General features: G+C 36.1%; 3 protein-coding genes across 6 annotated transcripts; 2 read left to right on the top strand and 1 right to left on the bottom strand.

The window, feature by feature from the left end:
- Positions 1-528: 528 nt before the first annotated feature.
- LOC132179279 (Pentatricopeptide repeat (PPR) superfamily protein) lies at positions 529-2,918 on the top strand. The gene has a single exon (XM_059591979.2). The coding sequence runs from the start codon at positions 567-569 to the stop codon at positions 2,844-2,846; it is 2,280 nt and encodes a 759-aa protein (XP_059447962.2). The 5' UTR covers positions 529-566; the 3' UTR covers positions 2,847-2,918.
- Positions 2,919-3,368: 450 nt separating this feature from the next.
- AL6 (alfin-like 6) lies at positions 3,369-9,900 on the bottom strand. Of its 2 annotated transcripts, none has more exons than XM_059590091.2 (5): positions 9,434-9,900; positions 9,268-9,300; positions 7,379-7,607; positions 3,983-4,109; positions 3,369-3,887 (listed from the first exon to the last, which is right to left on the bottom strand). In XM_059590091.2, the coding sequence occupies exons 1-5, from the start codon at positions 9,528-9,530 to the stop codon at positions 3,615-3,617; spliced, it is 759 nt and encodes a 252-aa protein (XP_059446074.1). In that variant the 5' UTR covers positions 9,531-9,900; the 3' UTR covers positions 3,369-3,614. The 2 variants fall into 2 exon arrangements, with proteins under 2 accessions (XP_059446074.1, XP_059446073.1); XM_059590090.2 differs by having other exon boundaries at positions 3,369-3,890; positions 9,434-9,898.
- A 682-nt stretch (positions 9,901-10,582) lies between these two features.
- LOC132177666 (GTP-binding protein) lies at positions 10,583-18,744 on the top strand. 3 transcript variants are annotated; one of them, XM_088515991.1, is made up of 9 exons: positions 10,583-10,763; positions 11,109-11,354; positions 11,459-11,813; positions 11,937-12,161; positions 12,889-13,148; positions 13,374-13,594; positions 14,211-14,336; positions 15,572-15,757; positions 17,952-18,744. In XM_088515991.1, the coding sequence occupies exons 2-9, from the start codon at positions 11,174-11,176 to the stop codon at positions 18,390-18,392; spliced, it is 1,995 nt and encodes a 664-aa protein (XP_088372117.1). In that variant the 5' UTR covers positions 10,583-10,763; positions 11,109-11,173; the 3' UTR covers positions 18,393-18,744. The 3 variants fall into 3 exon arrangements, with proteins under 3 accessions (XP_088372117.1, XP_059446072.2, XP_088372116.1); XM_059590089.2 differs by having other exon boundaries at positions 10,583-10,928; XM_088515990.1 differs by lacking the exon at positions 10,583-10,763 and having other exon boundaries at positions 10,945-11,354.
- Positions 18,745-19,668: the final 924 nt, after the last annotated feature.

Here is a 19,668-nt window from a genome sequence, read left to right as displayed (position 1 = left end):
ATGGTTCCAAATATGCCACGTCCATCATAATTAATCTAATCGCTCAAAAGCAAACAAGCCTACATCCTTACTGATTCCCTACCTACTTCTTTCACCTTCTATTATGTCTTCGATCTCTTTCATCTTTCATTCTCTAAAATCACTTATCTGAGAGGAAAATTGCTTAGATTCTTGTTTGAAAATAAGAAAAAAGAAGAGTGTTTGTTTTGGAAACTATATATTGTATAAGTATTTGCCTTGTAATTTGTTGAATATAATAGACAAATTAAGAGAGGTTTATGTTTTTTTTTTTTTTTTTTAATAAACAATTTAAAACACAAGACATTATTTAAAACATAAAAACAATTTTTCGCCTTTACGTGCCATCATAATATTTTTTTCAAACAAAAAATTAAAAAACACCCCCTTAAAACATATTAACAAATATATATACCCATTGATTTTAGGCAAGGAATGATAAGATAAGCCTATTGCATGTGAGGAGAGTTTTTATAACACCATTTAAAAAGGTTTTTTGGGCATGTTTGGAGCCAAAGCATGTAAATGTAAATGTAAATGTGAATGTGATGTCACATTTGGGCAACATAGTTTGCAGAATAAGGAGTCTAAAACATCTAACACAGCTCCATGCAAACCTCGTTTACAACTCCCTCCACCACCACAACTACTGGGTGGCACTACTTCTCAATCACTGCACGCGCATCGGCGCGCCTCTCACCTACGCCCGTCTCATTTTCAACTCTGTGTTGTGCCCGAATGGCCATGTCTTTACCTCCATGCTCAAATATTACGCCCATTTGGGTGCTCATGATGAAGTGGTTTCTTTGTTCAGACAAGTGCAATGTCGTGGTGTAAGGCCTGGTACATTCGTTTACCCGTTATTGATTAGATTGGCTGGCAACGCCGGCATTCTGTTTCATGCCCATGTGATTAAATTGGGTCATGGTCTGGATCGTTACGTACGCAATGGAATTATGGATATGTATGCAAAATGTGGCCCAGTTGAGGTTGCCAGGGAGTTGTTTGATGAAATGCATGAAAGGACTCTTGCGGATTGGAATTCAATGATTTCTGGGTACTGGAAATGGGGTAATGAAGTTGAAGCACGTATACTATTTGATATGATGCCTGAGCGGAATGTCATTACGTGGACAGCTATGGTCACTGGGTATGCTAAGATGGGGGCTTTGAAGAGTGCAAGGAGGTATTTCAATGAGATGCCGGAGAAAAGTGTTGTCTCTTGGAATGCAATGCTATCAGGTTATGCTAAGAGTGGGTTTGCAGAGGAGGCTTTAAGATTGTTTGATGACATGATGAATACCGGTGTTCAACCAAATGAAACGACGTGGGTTATTGTGATTTCATCGCTCTCGTTGCATGGTGATCCTTGCCTTGCAGACTCACTTGTCAGAAAAATCGACCAGAAGAAGATACATTTAAATTGTTTTGTCAAGACCGCGCTGGTTGATATGCATGCAAAGTGCGGGAGCCTTGAGACTGCCCGAAAGTTTTTTGATGATCTGGGTGTGTTTAGGAACTCTGTAACATGGAATGCCATGATTTCAGCATATGCAAGGGTTGGGGATTTGACTTCGGCTAGAGAGCTTTTTGATAAGATGCCCGAGAAGAATGTTGTCTCATGGAACTCGATGATTGCAGGTTATGCTCAAAATGGGCAGTCAGCTATGGCAATTGAGCTCTTCAAAGACATGACTACTACCGAAGACTCGAAACCAGATGAGGTGACCATGGTGAGTGTTCTCTCAGCGTGTGGACATCTTGGGGCATTGAAATTGGGCAATTGGGCTGTGAACATCCTCAATGAAAACCATATCAAGCTCAGCATCTCAGGATACAACTCTATGATTTTCTTGTACTCTAGATGTGGGAGCGTGGAAGATGCCAAGAGGATATTCCAAGAAATGGTAACAAGAGATGTTGTTTCCTACAACACATTGATTGCAGGGTTTGCAACTCATGGACATGGAAAGGAAGCCATTGAACTAATTTCAAAGATGAAAGAAGAAGGCATTGAACCAGACCGCGTAACCTATATTGGTGTCCTGACAGCATGCAGCCATGCGGGATTATTGGAAGAAGGTTGGAAGGTCTTCAAATCAATTAAAGTTCCTGCTGTAGATCACTATGCATGCATGGTTGATTTGCTAGGTCGACTGGGTGAACTGGAGGAAGCTAAAAAGTTAATTGAAAGCATGCCGATGAAAGCACACGCAGGAGTTTATGGGTCTCTTTTAAATGCAAGCCGGATTCACAAAAGAGTTGAACTTGGGGAGCTGGCTGCAAGCAATCTCTTTGAGCTTGAACCATACAATTCGGGAAATTATATTTTGCTATCCAACATTTATGCTTCGGCAGGGAGGTGGGAAGACGTCGATAGGGTCCGGGCAACAATGAGAAGGGTGGGAGTGAAGAAGACAATTGGATGGAGTTGGGTAGAAGACAAGGGTAAAATGCACAAGTTCATAGTAGGAGATAGATCGCATGAACAATCAGAAGACATCTATAGGATTTTGTCAGAATTGGGAAGGAAGATGACGAGGGATGGGTATACGGCTGATAAAAGCTGTGTGCTGAGAGACGTTGAAGACGAGGAGAAAGAGGAGATGGTGGGAACTCATAGTGAGAAATTGGCCATTTGTTTTGCTCTTCTTGTTAGTGAAGCAGGGGCAGTAATTAGGGTGGTGAAGAATTTAAGGGTATGTTGGGACTGTCATACAGCTATTAAGATGATCTCCAAGTTGGAGCAAAGGGAAATAATTGTGAGGGATAATAATCGGTTTCACCGCTTCAGCAATGGGCTATGTTCTTGCAAAGATTACTGGTAATGGGAGACAACGCATCAGACACTCAAAACCTAAGGGACCTGAGTGGGGGCATTGGTTGAGAGAATAGGCATTAAAAAGCCAAAAAAAAAAAAAAAAAAAGGAGCGTGAGATGTGTGTTTTTTGGCCTTTTTTTTTTTTAAAAAAAAAAATTTATTATTATAATTTTTTTTGAGCATTTACAGACTCTTCACTAGAAAGGGGGAACGGTCTCATTTTGCAGTGTTATGGTGGCTGCACTGCTGACTGTTCCGCAGTTCTCGGAACTCATGGGAATGGCTCAACATTTATGCTTTTTAACATGGTTGACGCCAATTGCCACAAAAGCCTATTCAGGGTGTTCAAAGCAGCGTGGTAGATCAATACGGTCATAAACTATGGTAAGCAGCAAGAAAACATTTGCCAATTCTTGTCGTTCAGCTCTATCCATGTGCAACCTCCGCAGATTGCAAAACGAAAGGAGAACTAACTGTCCAAATGTAAGGTAGTAATATGCAGAAACGGAAGATAATATGCACCAAGATCAAACCAGAAAATTGCATAGACATAGTATTACTGGCTGCCATTCACTATCTAAAAACACAATTCCCACTAAAATTAGACAGAACTGATAGCAAAAGTAGCAAAACTTGAAATCCGAAGTTCATCTGCAATCATTCAAATTCATAAACTAAAACAAGACACTGACTTGCTTTCAAATTGTACTGAGAAAGGTCTAAACCTTTTCACCTCTGTTTGATTGGTATTAATCACCAAATTCAGAACCTAGATTTAAACTCTAGCCCTCTTGTTACTGCAACTTGGGCACTTGTACTGCTTGATATGCTCGGCCTTCGCAGGTGTAATTTTTACACATTTGCCATGGAACCATCTCTCACAAATATCACAGCAAATCCAAAATTCGTCAGTACCATAGTTATCCCCACAGGCCCCACAAGTTGCACCCTGTTCATCATCTTCTTCATCTTCTTCGCCACTCTCATCCTCTTCCTTGGGTGGTGGAGACATCTTCACTCCCTTGGGCTGGGGCTCAGATTGTCGGGACTGCTGTGGGCAACATCAAAATAGAACGCAGTGAGAACTTTACACGAAGGAGGCATAAAAAATGAACAACTTCTGTTAAATCAGCAATTTCTTACCGTCTTTCCACTTAATTTGCTTTTGCTACTGTTGTGAGTAGCAGATTGGTCCTTTGATTGCTTGACATTGCCTGTCACAACTTCAAATATGGTTGGGAGATCATTTATCATCTGAAAAAGCCTCTTCCTGTAAATGCGAATTCCAAACAATATTAGAAACACCTACTTACTTTATTTGATCATATATACTACACAATTGTGGGTGAAATGTAGCTACTAATTATTGGCTTTATAGCAAGGGCAACATTTTCTGCACCTATGGCACGAAAGGCTTTCTATATTATACAACACTGGAGCAAGCGTAGCACTTTTTTTCTTAGTAAACAATGGCAATATTTTGTAATCAGCCCAAAAATTATATATGCAAACAATTCACATCAAATTTCAATGTCATGGGTACATCAAGAAGCCACTGAGCAGAAAACTAAAACAAGCTTACAATCACGAATTTTTTTTACCTAAAGAAATTCAAATATTCAAAGTAGAATGAATAATAAATTACAAAAATTTGTCCAGGAAAATCAATCGCAATGGTTTTTTTTGTTATTGGTGAACCAAAAAGACTCATAAATAAAAGCATAAGTAACAAGACAATGAAGCTCCAAAAAATGTGCAAGCCCATCATAAATCAAGCATGATATTCTTCTATCAATTCACTTCAAACTAGCTTTTATGTGTCAAAAAAGGAACCAAACGACTTACTAAGCTCATGCTGCAAAACTTCACTAATAGAAGCACTCTGATTGCAAAATAATTCACAAACAACCCTTTTCTTGTAGATCTAACTACATAAAACTTCAGGATTTTCGTCAACTTGACTAATCCATGGCAATTTCATCCTAACTTCCAGTATTCAAACAAGGAAAGATGCCCTACCTTCACCTATATTATATACCTGCGGCCTCATTCCTACATTTTCCAACTCATGAAAATTACAAGGCAAGGATAATCAAAGCATACAAAAAAAACTTCCAACAACTCTGAATGTTAATGAAACAAGGACAATGGAGGCTTACTAGAAATTCTAACTCCAAAAGAACACATGTTTTACTCATTCGATATATTGGTGTGCACAACAAAGATTAAAAGCAAAAAAAGGAGAGGAATAATACTGGATGAATATCAGCTAATCATAGCCCTTTCCATAGCAAATTACTTTTAAGCAGCAAGAGAGAGTATGTATGTTGAAGAAAGAAGAGAAGGGGAAATCTCGAAGCAACCTTACGAAAAATAAGAATTGGATCTTCACAAATTATAAACAAGTACAATTTAGAGGGCCCAAATAACTGGATTTTCTCCCACGAACTATTTGCGTCAATGGATTAGTTCAATCCAAAACTTGACACAATGCATGTGGTTGTTAATGAAGTTACCAAATTCTGAGGGGTCTGTATCAATTTATGCCTAATTGCTCCGCTAGTAGCTCTTTTGATCGTATTTTCTAAATGAACCAGAGACAATCTGAATTGATCTTGTAAGAGAACTGCCCCATGTTAAGTGATAAAAGTGACCTAGATATACAACAAAAATTCTTTTTGCAATAAATTTCCTTCTAAGAACTCATGACCCAAATTGAGGAAAAATGATCCTTCCACATTCATATTATTTCCTTCATACACCAAGAGTGCATCTATAACACAAAATCATAGAATTACATGACTAAAATGATGTGATAAATAGATATTTTACAACAAGAAGTAATATACAGACAAATAAGGTACAAGCCTTCTCAAGTTCTATAAAATGAAAAAATCACATTGTACAAATCTTCTTGGCATGCTTGAAGACATGGAGACAGACATGGTAATGAAACACAGAAGATATCTGACGAAGCAATTGCCAAAAGCCGAGATGTAGAACACAGCTGCACATCAGGCATACATCCATGAATGCATATATACATGCATAATATGTATACCTTCATACAACTTTAATAAATAGGGAAGGAAATAAAGGAATATATGTGCCAATCATATATTTGGAAGGTGAAGGCTCCTCCGAGAGTGGATTTTTTTGTGTGGACGGCGGCTTTAGGGAAAATACTCACTTTGGATAATCTACGGAAGATGAATATTATGGTGATGGAGTGGTGCTACGTGTAAACAATGTGGCGAATCCACCGACCATTTGCTCCTGCATTGTGAGGTTGCACATGAGTTATGAAATATGTTCTTCCAACTTTTGGGTGTTAATTGGGTTATGCCGTGAAAGGTGAGTGATTGCTTGGGGAGTTGGGGGGGACAGTTAGGCAATCGGCTTGTGTTGCACATATGGAGGCTGATCCCATTGTGTGTGATGTGGTGTCTATGGTGAGAAGGAATGCACGCAGCTTTGAGGATTGTGAGAGTGGCGTGTTTGAGGTGAAGAAGTTGGCACTCAATACTCTGTGTTCATGGAGCATGACTTGGTCTCACCCGCATGTGTCTACATTTTCTGACTTTTTAGAGCTTTGAAATTATTTTTCTAGTCACTAGGGGTTACTTTGTATACTTCCTGTGTACTTGGGTTGTGCCCCTTTGAGGGGTTGATAATACATATTACTTATCAAAAATATATTGTGCCAATCATCTCGCTTAATCATGAAGAATAGCACACCAACACTAACACAAATCATTAAGTTGATCCAAATTTTACAGGTGGAGCAAGCATCTTATCAACAGTTTAATCAAAAAGATTTCAACAGTAGAAACATCGAGGCAAAAAAAAAAAAAAAAAAGAAAGAACCAAGGCTACCAAAATATTAGTGTCAGTTAGAAAAACCATAAAAGGGGGTTGATTTTTATTTTTAAACCTTTCTTCTTCTTTTTTTGGCGGGGGGGGGGGGGGGGGGGGTGGGGATCAAGATACTGATGTGATGAAAATACATCGTTACATCCTCTTCTCGTTAGCATTTAAAACATCTTTGCAAATTAGAGCCAAGAAAATGTACAAATAATTTTTAATACACAGCATGTAATAATAAACAAAGTCAAATGCAACGTTTATGTTTAAGACAATAAGCTAAACATTAGATTCAATATTTATGAATATTTGCTTGATGACTAGAAAAATTGATTCCAATTTTTCCATAACTTTGATATATTAATTATGTATTAAGTAGATACAGCTGAATTGAGGACATATCCAAAATAATGTTAAATTCAAATGCAAACAACGTTTCAAGCATAAATATAACATATTTTTCAAGTAAGAGTTGAACTGAGACAATATTTCTCTCTTTCTTCTTTTTTGGCAAGGAAACAAACTAACATGAAAGGAAGACAGATGGAGCCAATTGAAAATTAAGATTGACAGCCAGGAAGTCTTGGGTCAATATAACATAAAACCAGAGTGATGATACCTACTGCTCCCTACAACAGATAACAATTCATAAAGTAAGAGATAACAATTTCATACCTTTCGTTCTTACCAAATCCGAAGCGTGCACCAAAATAGAATGCAACAGCAAGCAACCACGAATCACTGTGAACTGCAACCAGTGATAACCAGTCCTTTTCTTGCATCCCATCCCTAGCAAAGTTAATACCTAATGCTGGCTCAGGAAGCTCAGGAGGCACTTCCTCAACAGGCAGATTAACTTCCCATGTCTCATTTGGAAGTCCATATAGACACAAGTTCTCCTTCTCTGAAAGTACAACATGAGTACATTAAGAAACAAGACTACACTCTCTCCAACTACCAATGTAATCAAAATCATGTCCATGCCACTGCAAGTTTTTTATATCACCAAAAAAAAAAAAAAAAAAAACACTAAATAACTATTAAGAATGCACGAGGACAGTGTAAAATGACAGTAAAGTTTCGAATATATTGTGGAGCTTCTAGGACCATTGGGATACACGTTCAACAACAATCAAACAGAGACAAAAGAATGATACCATAACCATAGTTATGGTATCAATTGGATCTCTTTACAACTTAAAAGATAGAGGTAAAAGTAATAACATGATATGACGTCTCCTTTCAATATGACAATAGAAAAAAAATCACAATCATAAAATGGACCAAAAAAACTGACAATTCAGAATGCAGAACTGATATTACTTAATCATTGAAATATGTCAGCACATCAGCTAATTAGAGAGCAGTAAAATGCAGAAAATAATCAAAATATATAGCTGGACAAGTTATGAATAGAAAGAATACATTGAAAGATTACAACCGAAACAACAGTGTACCCATACTAACATAATCCGTCTACATGTAGGAAAGTTTGCTTCCAGTTTTATTTGGTTCAAGTGAGTTCACCTAAAATTTGAAGATTCAACTGTACAAATATTTTTGATAAACATTATCAAACACCATTCAAAGTCGAAAACCTAAATATTTAAATTTATGAAGTATACATTTGGGACCTCCATAACATAAAAAAGTAAGCCATTAATGCTACAAATAAAGATATTCATATTTTCTATGTCGCTTTATTTTCGTAATGGTGGTAGGTAAAAATTCCTTATTTCCATACAACATAGAACAAGAATATACCAGTAATCTTCATAAGGCCTCAGTCCATTCAATGTCTTTCACAATTATTCATCAAGCCAAAACTGTGTAAAGGAAGCTATCATAATAAATGTATCATATGACCAAACACATAAATTTATTCATGTACCTATAAGAAAGTTTTCAGTTCTCTAAGTAATACAAGCCCAAAACAACACTAAAAATGACATGTATATGGAGTCAACTCCACAGAGAAATTGTGCATAATCATTATTAATCTTATTTTCTCTCTCTCTCTCTCTCTCTCTCTCTCTCTCTCACACACACACACACACACACACACATCCCCTAAGTTTCCATGGAGATTCATGGATAATTGCAGGAATCATGAGTATACTCTACGGTTGTAATAGCACATTGTTGAAATCACATTTTTTCACCAAAAACCAAAAGCTAAATTCCCACTTCTATTTAACTTTCTAGATTATGAAAGGACTTGAAAAATGGAAAAGAAAAAAAAAAATCGTACTCAAATGAGAACAACATGCAGCAAAGGTCAGCCAAGAGAGGTGCAACAAGACATTTATCAATCCCTAAAACAACAAACTCTTTAGTGAACTGTCAAAAATTACTGATACAAAAAAAAAAAAAAAGAAAAAAGAAAAAAAAGAAAAGCCCATAAGCTGTTACCGACCAAAAGGCCCAGTGAACACAGTACATCATCAATTGCAGAGTCGCAATAAAAGAACAAAAAGCAAAGATTCGTCACAATCCCTAGTCGCACAAAATGAAATATAATTCAAAAGAAGAAGAAGAAGTAGAAGAATTTAAAAATGACCCACCGGGATCGCACTGCTGGTAAAACTTTTCGACATCTGCAAATTCAACCCCAAGGAGATAAATTAGCAAAATTTGCAAAAAAAAAAAAAAAAAAAAAGAAGAAAAAAAAAAAGGCAAACCCGCAGAGAAGAAGAAAGAAGAAGATGAAAGCGGAGAAGAGTAAAGTACCATTCGTGAGGGCCTTGATCAAACCCGCGCGTCTACCCTTGAAGTCTTGGAAGACCTCCTCAACTGTTCTCGGTATCGGATGCGGTATTCCCTCCATTCACTATCTCTCTATCTCCGTCTGTCCGTCTCCGTCTCTGTGTGTCTCAATTTTCAATCCAATTTCCCTAACACAATCGGAATCCAAATGCTGGTATTCTCGGTTAGAATTTGAAAACCACGTAGATTAGGGTTTCCAATTGGGCTTCCTTAGGGTTTCTTCTTCTTCTGCTTCTTTAATATTCCAATTTGGGAAACAAAAAAACCCCTTTTATCTGGTGGAAGTCTTGGTATGAATTTTGGGAATTACAACGAAGGGTGGGTTATGACTTTATAATGATAGGATGAGATGAGAAGAGAAGAGATGAGGGCTACCCTCCGAATCAGGGTTTCACTGCTCTTACCCGCATTGCTATTTCCTATTTGCTTCCCCCCCTCTAATCCTTTTATTTAAGTCTTAATTGGTGGGGTCCTCTCTATCTTCTTCTCTTTAGGGTTATAGAGTCGTCCACTAAAATAATAATAATAATTATGGGGCTCCTTATATATATATATATTTATTCAAACAATCTTTTGATTCTGATTTTCTTTTCCTGAACCATGTTTGACAAGAATTTTGTTTGTCCTTTGAATTTGCCGTTTTCTTTCTCTCAAAATCACGTCCAATCAAACTTTCTTTTCATTTTTCCGAATTACCCCCCAACCCCAATTGATGGATGTTGACAATGACAAGGGTTTTTGCTGCTCATTTCACAATTTATTTATCACCATACTTTTTACATTAATTACTCAATAATAATTATATTTTTTCACCTTTAATACATTATCACTTTAGTTTTCAAAAAAATAAAAATATAGTATTCATAGAGATAGAGTCACACCTATTTTATAGAGATTAGTGAGTGACATGATAAGTTTTAACTCACTAACATAGTATAGTATTTATGTTATATGAAATAAATAGGGGTGGAGGAGAGTAGCATTACTCTTTTTGCTACCATAACAACCGTGTTTTAATGCTATATATTATAAAGATAAATTTACCAAGTATGTGTTTTGTTTTGTTTTCCTCGCCGTCCTTATGGAATAATAAAATAAAGTAATAAACTACACGTCGTCCGTTGCCCACCCGCGCTAAAACCCTCCCTGACTAAACGGTGCGTTAAGCTGCGTTGCGGGAACGATGAGAAAACTATGAAGATCAAGGAAACTCACTGCTGCTGGATGTTTCCGTGAACTCTGCTTTCATGCTGTATTTTCTCAATAAAATACCCAGAAAAGATCCCAAGCTCCGGTGCTTTTTTTTCTCTGTATCATCATAAGAATCATCTTTCTTATTCTCAAGTCCAGCTACAAAGAACTCTTCCAAGAAACCTGATTAGTTTCACTTTTCCACAGTTTGCACACTATCTGTTTGATATAAATCTTCTATGTATTGTGACTAGAAGAGAGCTTTTGGGTACTTGGATTTTGATTGTGCAAGTTGGATTTTTTCTTCTTTTTGTCTAAAAATATTGCTGTCCCAATACCTTTTCAGCAATAGAAATTGAACACTCCCAATCTTTTATAATCTTATTGGTTTGCATTTTTTGTTTTCGTTTTATGTTCTAGTTGAAAAATATAATGCCTTTGGTTGCAGGGAGTGGAACTGTGTGTTTGTTTGTATGAATAGGAGGTGGCTATTAGAATAGCCAATATTTGGGCATGTCTAACTCATGGGTTCGAGCCCTTTCTGTCCGTAAGAGGCATTATGGTCTTGTTGGTCTCCTCGATAGGAGCACCTCTATACGCAGCCGTGTGACTAACCCAATCCCAAATGTCTTCAAAGAGAGAGACCGCCTTCATTCTATAGCACAGTCTCGTCATGCTATCAAGATCACATCAGGTACAAGTTCTAGTGCTTGCTTCTTTTCCTTGACCATAATATGTGACAAGGTTTGCCAAATCTGTGGTTGATGATGTTTTTTTTTTTTTTTTTTTTTTTTTCAGAGTCGCTATTTAGTGGTTCCTTTAGCAATAGCAACCCTAGGACATCTTCGATTTGGAATTGCTGCAGGTCAATCTTGAGCTTGCCTTCACCTAGTCTGGTTCAAGTTACAGTGGGATTTTGCACGCTGACTGAAAATGAACTGTCGGATTCTAATTCATGCAATGATGCAAGTGGCCATTTTGAAGAGTCACATTTTGATTTTGAACCTGATCATGGGGATGATGATGTTACTAAAAAGAAAGTTAAAGGCATGTATAGAAAACCAGTGGACTTCACGAAAGTTGAAGTAAATTTGCTTCCAACTGTAATGATTGTCGGGCGCCCAAATGTGGGCAAGTCAGCATTATTTAACCGGTCTGTTTCAATTTTACGTGCTTAGCTCTCTGTTGTTGTACAAAATTAAATTTAGTATTCTTTGGAAGATTTTGATGCATTTGATATTTTTGTTTCTTGTTGATCATTTTTGGTTAATTTTAGCTTAATTCGGAGGAGGGAGGCTCTTGTATATAATACACCTGAGGATCATGTTACTCGGGATATACGAGAAGGTGTTGCCAAATTAGGTGATTTGCGATTTAGAGTATTGGATTCTGCTGGCTTAGAAACAGAAGCATCTTCAGGGTCTATTCTTGACAGAACTTCAAGAATGACTGCAAATGTGCTAGCAAGGTCTCAGATTGCAGTCTTCCTGGTAGATGTGAGGTCAGTTTCATGAATGACTTTCTGATTTTTTTTTTTTTTTTTTTTTTTTTTTTTTTTTTAATGTGCCAAACTCATTTTGATATGAAAAAAAAATTTCTAAGTTGGAAGAACTCAAGGATGAACTAAGAAGAAAGTGAATTTTTTTAAAAGCTTTATGTTAAAGAAAGAATGATTTGATGTTATCTTGTTACATTTTGTTATTTTGTAGCAAGCAAGTAACCATAGGGGGCTATTTGCTGTATCTAAGATAAGTGTGTATCAATAATGCAATGAGGATACAATTTCTAAGTTGGGAGAACTCGAGGATAATTTGAGAAGAAAATGAAAAATTTAATGAGTTTTTATTTATTTATTTGTTGTTAGGTCACATTTGTTTGTTTTGTAGTAAGCAAGTAACCCTGGGGTTATTTGCTGCATTTCAGATAAGTGTGTATCAAATAATGCAATTTTAATTTTTTGTATGCCGTGGAAATAGGTTACTTCTGATTGACGACAGAGCTGGTGAAATTCGGTTGTCTTCTTTTCCTTTTATTCTCCCTCCCCCTTTCCCACACCCCAAAACACCTTAAAATTTCATATCTCACTTTGAAATGTATACAAGACCTACTTATCAAAGAAGTGTATGCATACCTTGGCTGCTAGTGTGCGTAATTTTGTTCTCTTTTGGCTCCTTTGATTTGCAAATTTCAATTTTTATTTTATTTTTTTACTTTTATCTTGTAATTAGAGCTGGACTTCATCCCCTTGATATGGACGTTGGAAAGTGGTTACGCCGACATGCTCCTGGAATCAAACCTATAGTAGCAATGAATAAATCTGAATCACTTTTTGATGGTTGTAACTCTCTTAAGGCAGCTGCTGATGAAGTCTATAGGTTAGGATTTGGGGATCCTATTGCTATATCTGCCGAGACTGGACTTGGTATGACAGAACTTTATGAAGCTCTTAAGCCTATGCTTGAAGATTATATGCTTCATGTCTTGAATGGTAAGAAAACTTCATTTTCATGTAGGATATGTCATCCAACATTGAAAAATTTGCTCTTCTTCTATCAAGGCCTTTTCATTATTCGGTCATCTTTAGAATTTAGACCTATATACAATCATGAAATTGAAATCTTGAATATAGTTCTTTAATTTGTTTGTCATCATCTTCAATTATTTTGGATAAATCATTATAGCTAACCGTACTTCGCACTTCTACTACTGCTAGATGAAGATAATCAGGGAAATAGCAAGGAAAGTAGTCCTAGTGAGGTTGAAGAAAGTAAGGTGCCATTACAGTTAGCAATTGTAGGACGGCCTAATGTTGGAAAGTCAACCTTGCTAAATACATTGTTACAAGAAGAACGTGTGTTGGTGGGTCCAGAAGCTGGTTTGACAAGAGATTCAATTAGAGCTCATTTTGAATTTCAAGGGAGAACAATATATCTGGTAAATATCATTTTTCCTCAATGTCCTCTTTTAATTATATGATGTTGTTGCTACATTTTTTATTCTTTAATTCGATTTTTCTTGTTTTATTTGTTATTTACCCTCTCTTTTTGATTATGGGTTATTGCCACTCTCAAAACTAAGAACTGATGGTGGATTTTCATCATGCATGGTAATGGTTTATGTCCTATTCACAAGCTATTTGTATAGTCGGTGGACTAAAAATTTCACCTAATTTTTTTTTTCTGAGCAAAAAAGGGTCTGGCGGGGAAAAAAAAATCTCACCTATTATTACTGTATTTCCTACCCAAAGTTTGATAGTGTTCTTAAAGCCCATACACTGTCCTGGCAGCCACTAATTTATCTCTATCTTGAGTGGCTTAATTTTTTTAGCTCTTTTTATTGATGTTTTTCATATTAATGGTATTTTTATTATCCAATGAGATATTGAGCACCTGGCTTTGGATTTCGAGGTCCCAGTAATAGATGTCCACAATGTGTTATATAGAGCCTGGTCACTATAATTGTTTCCAGTTATGCTTTCAAAATTGAATTTTTAAAATTTTTATCTTCAAATTCCAAGTACATTGTTTGAGGTTGTTGCTTATTTATGTAGGTTGATACTGCAGGCTGGTTGCAGAGGACAAAACAGGAGAAAGGAGCATCATCCTTGAGCATTATGCAGTCAAGAAAGAATCTAATGAGGGCTCATGTAGTTGCTTTGGTCCTTGATGCAGAAGAGGTGTGTCATTACATTATGTTGTTCTTTCCGCATTTTCTGTCATAGTGTGATGAACCTGTGATTGTCATTTGACATTATAGATTTCTGTTAAGACGCCAAATTGCAGTTTGAGCAGGAATTTTACTGTTGATATAGTCCTGGAAAACACATACCAAAATGTGGTACACTTGTTTGAGAACCCTAGATTAAGTGATTCTATCTTTATTCTACTTTTGATTTTCATTTAATTTTGATAAAAGGTGAAACATGAAATACAAAAAGTAGAAGTATAATAAATATAACTAGGGTCATTTTAGTTCGAGCAAGAATACAAGACTTGGGCTGATTCCTATTTGACAGTTTTGTTATATTTAATTATGGTTGGTTCTGTGCTTTTGATTGCTTGATTCCTATTTGACAGTTTTATTATTATTATTATTATTATTATCATTATAATTATTATTATTATTATTGTGTTTAATATAAGTAATCGTCATAAAAAGCACGAAGGCGCAATCCAAGTATACAAAAAGTATACAAAAGATACACCGATCCAGAAAAGTAAAGAGACTAAAGAAAATCATTAAAAGTAGGCAAATTGACAGTCGAGAGCTTCTGTCCAGTGGAAAAGAGTATTGAGGAAGAAAGACTTTAGCTCCACCATTGTCCTTGCACGGTCTTCAAAACTTCTACCATTTCTTTCCCTCCAAAGACACCACGTTAAATATAGTTAATTCATTGATCATTCTCATACAAGTGCTCCTTGTGGAAGTGGCTCATTATTTTTGTTATATTCTCCCATTGCACAACATTTTGGAGCATGTGGTGTACTGTATTTAGTTGCTGACTTATGAACCAAAAATGATCTATGTTTCATATAACGTAATGCTGGAGTTCATGCTGTTGTATCCTCCCGAGGCTATCCTGCCCAGAGTGATGAAAGTTATTAGTGAATTACTATTTGTAAGACCAGTGATGGTTTTCCACTACAGAAAATGACAAGAAAATGATATGAATATAGTGGGAAAGCATTTCTAACTTCTTCTCGGGTTTTTTACATGAGATATTAAACAAATTGCTGACTTCCATGCAAGACAGTAGTTAAAGCAATTGAATGATGAAAATGGCAATTTTCACATAATCCATTCCCTGTATGAATTTGTGTTTATAACACAATATCAATTTTATAACTTGGGACATTTCTTTGCTATTTCTATGATGTCTTTTGCTATAATGTTCATTCATCTGATGATCAGATTGCAAATGCTAGAAGAAGTATGAGTCATGATGAAGTAGTTATAGCAAGACGAGCAGTGGAAGAAGGGCGTGGTTTGGTTGTGATCGTGAACAAGATGGATCTTCTAAGAGGAAAACAAAATCATACTTCATATGCGAAGGTCATGGAAGCTGTTCCTCAAGAAATTCAGACAGTTATACCCCAGGTCTGATGGCTTACGATAAAGTTACGTAACTTATTGCTTAGGCACCTGTTATTCTTTTATCCACACATATGCATGTTCTGCTTTTATATATCCAGTATCCCACGTTTGATCTGTTGTGATTGCAATCATTTTGGATTTTGTTTTCATTGCAAGTAACCTGCATATATCTAAGTCAGAACTGGTTTAATGTAGTATCATTTTGTTCCTTTTTGGGAATTCTCTAATGTTCTGAAAGTTGATACTAAAAAAGGAATTCTCTTCTCAAATATGACCTTGATAGAGTAGAGTGCAACAAAAGAAAAATATTCAGACATACTGCATGCCTGGCATTTGTGCAAATTTAAACCTTTGGGGAATTTCCAGGAATGAAATGACTGAAAATCGTGGACTTGCAATCTGATTGGAATTGGGATTTGATAAATGTTGGATTTGGTTACTTGCAAATGACTTTTCATCTACAGTACTATAATTTGAGGTAGTGGTCTAAGTCGTTGACAATAGGGTTTAGCAACCTTATGATGCAGGTATTTATTACTCCTAAAACCTTATATATCTCAGCCTTTCACTGTGCTAAGAGGGACACATGATAGTCATGACTTCTTATACGCTAGCAACATACAAAGTGGTCAATAAAAGTAAGATATAATTCAAAAAGGCAGTAGCAAGCAAACATATGACCAAACTAAGCATGAAAAACCTTTAGTTAAGACATGATTCTCTCATCCACAATCCACTGCATGTTCGAACAATCCTTTCAAACTTTATTTTCACATGAATTAATAGATTGCAGATTAATAATTATACAATTTGCGGTGAATCTTGCAGAAAAAGAGCTTGAGTTTTGTAGAGGATGATGCCTTCAAGGTTATTAATGTTTTTCTCTGTTGGTAGGGTTAATTTGTTTAGGCAGCATAGTGATGGACCCGTGTGGAATGCTACTCTTCTATGTAATGTGTACTATGGGGGGGGGGGGGGGGGGGGGGGGGGGGGGGTGGTGTTGGGGAAGGAACTATAGGACTTTTAGTGGTGTTGAGCTTTCCACGTTTCTGCTTAGGTTTTTATTTTTGAGGTCATTGTATGGATGTATGCTTATTTTTTGCTACGTTCTGATTTTTCTTTTTAGATATTATGGAGAAGATGAATTTTAAATGTATTCTTTTGGTGAACCTTCTGTACACGTCCTGTGCACTTAAGGTATCTCCTCTTTCTATGAAAACTCATTATTACTTACCCCCAAATAAAAACACCGAGAGAAAAGGAACTCGAGTTTTGCAACTTATTCTTCTTCTTCAATGGGACATATGAGCGAGATGTTATGGTGTACATATCAGTGTAAATATGTGCTAATGTCATATTAGTTCTATTGGAAGACGGGATTAGGCGTTATATAATCTTGTTGGATCGATTCAAATGTCATAACGTCTTCCCATATATGATAATTTTTACCTTTCAATTTTGATACTCAAGAACCTTTTAAGATCAAATTCTTTGCAAATCAAAGCAGTACCAATACCATTGTAGAATCAAGTAGTATGGAAGAAGGATAACTTTCCACCTCCCCCATCACTACAGAAGAAAAAAAAAATCAGGTTCAAAATTTCTCTGACACCCTCAAACTTCCTAACTCATCATTGATGGCTCTGGTTCAACCCCAGACCTCAGTCCATAATACTTTAAAAGTGATTTCTGATTTAAATGTAGGTTTGAAGTATTTGACCTTCAAGTAGATGATGTGATTTAATTTCTTGTATTGCCATCTCTGCCTTACAGATTTGATATTAAAATTGATGATAAGGTGTTACCATTTAAGCTTCTGGAAGATGTGAACCAAAGGGCATACATGGATTGTTCAATTTGAGGATTTTGTCAGATTGGATTTATAGATTGGGCATAAAAAGGGGTGCATTTTAAGAAGTGCTGATACACATAAACCTTACTGTTAGTTTCCCTTTTTCAGCATAATCTTTTAATAACAAAAGAAGCAAATGTTGATGCAGAAAAATAAATTAGGACATATAGCAAGTCCCAGATAGGGTGGATGAAGTTGTGTTTTTCTATATCATTCTACATAACTTTTATAATCGATCTGTGTTTTCTCTTCGATCTACTTTTACTCTTTTTGGGAATTAATCGAACCATGATCTTCAAATGATGATAAATTAGACAATTTAGCATTGAAATGACTTATCGGCAGGTGACAGGAATACCGGTTGTATTCATTTCAGCATTGGAGGGAAGGGGCCGGATACCTGTCTTAAGTCAGGTTGTTGATACATATGAAAAATGGTGTTTAAGATTGTCCACAGCTTCTCTGAATCGCTGGTTGCGTAAGGTAATGAGCAGGCATTCTTGGAAACATCAGGTTGCACAACCCAAGATCAAGTACTTCACCCAGGTGAAGGCCCGGCCACCCACTTTTGTTGCCTTTGTGAGTGGAAAGAGACAGCTCTTGGATACAGACCTCAGGTTCCTAACAAAGTCATTGAAGGAAGACTTCGATTTGGGTGGAATTCCCATTCGGATAATGCAGCGGTCTGTCTCAAGAAAAGGTGCAGACAACACTAGCAAGAGCAGCCAATCTTCTGGCAGACTGCCTGACAGGATAATGTCCGACAAGAGAGGTGTCTCTGGTTGAGTGCTATTTCAATATGAGGTAGAGGAGATCGATGAGTTTGATCCTCCAGTTTTCGCGATCTGTAGTTTAAGGCTTGTCAGATGGATGCTGAAATTAAGTAATGATCCTATGGTGGTAATTATTACAGGCCTAGCTTGGTTCTTCAGTAGTGTTGGCTTTTTGTTTAACCATCTAAAAGGGATTTGTTTGTATGATTAGCAAATGTAAAATTCATAGCTAGAAACGAAGTGAAATGGCGGTAATCATGCCTTTTATTGCTTTCTTCTACGCTAAGATGATTTTTTTATTTTTTATTTTTATATGAATGTATTTCACTGGGAAACAGACTCACTGATATATTCCCCAATTTTCAGATCCATCCAGGACACTATATCTATCTAAAGCATGCAGAAGAGCTGAAATAAAAAGGTTTTATATTGAAAGCAATATTTATCCGAATATATATGAAGGGTTGGGTTTAGATGCCTCTTGCGTAACTTAAGAACCCTAGCTAGGCTTCCTCACAAAATAATAATAATAATGAGGAAAGAAATCTAGTTTCAAAAAGGATATTTTCTCTCCTATAAAATTTAATTAAGAGTGTATTAATGGTCTGCTGTCAGATGAAACTTTTTCCATACTCGGATTTCTTAATCTCAATTAATATATAGGGAACAAAATTTTAATTAATCAACATATATAGATCTACACTAACATCATCGGTACGGTGAAGCTATATATATACCTGCTTAATTCCGTTTTGGTCGAAAAAGAAAAAGAAAACAGCAACTAATTAACAAGGTTTGAACTGAACCAAAGACAAATCTAAATTTCGCCATCCATATTAATTAATTGGCCGAGAAATTTGTTTATGTTAATTTCAAGAGTTTTGAAAAATGTTAGTCGTCGTGTTGTCTTTTTTTTTTTCTTCTGGAAATTAGTATATTAGATATATATATATATATATTGAATAGTATTTTGTGTTCTGAAAAGTGTTTTAGGTTTAAAAAGAGAAATTAAGGACTTTTTTTTTTTTTTTTTTTTTTTGTGGAAACTTTTAACAAACGTAACCTTAATTAGCCCTATATATTCTCTTCTAAGAGTTGCCGTTATTCAGAAATTTCCTTATTCGGCAAACCACGTTAAAATCCTAGGCTTGCTTTTTGTTCTTGTTATTTTTGCTTCAAACTCACGTCAAACCCCGAGGGTTTTTCTTCTTCTTCTTCTTCTTCTCACAGGGAACCGATCCTTGTCCTCCGCATCCTCTGTCTTCACTCTTATTCTTTGTCTGTCCTTT

Source organism: Corylus avellana, chromosome 4 (assembly GCF_965113065.1).
Source record: "Corylus avellana chromosome 4, dhCorAvel1.hap1.2, whole genome shotgun sequence".
Classification (NCBI taxonomy): Eukaryota; Viridiplantae; Streptophyta; class Magnoliopsida; order Fagales; family Betulaceae; genus Corylus; species Corylus avellana.
The sequence above is the reverse complement of the archived record's forward strand: the minus strand, read 5'-3'. Positions and strand labels throughout refer to the sequence as shown.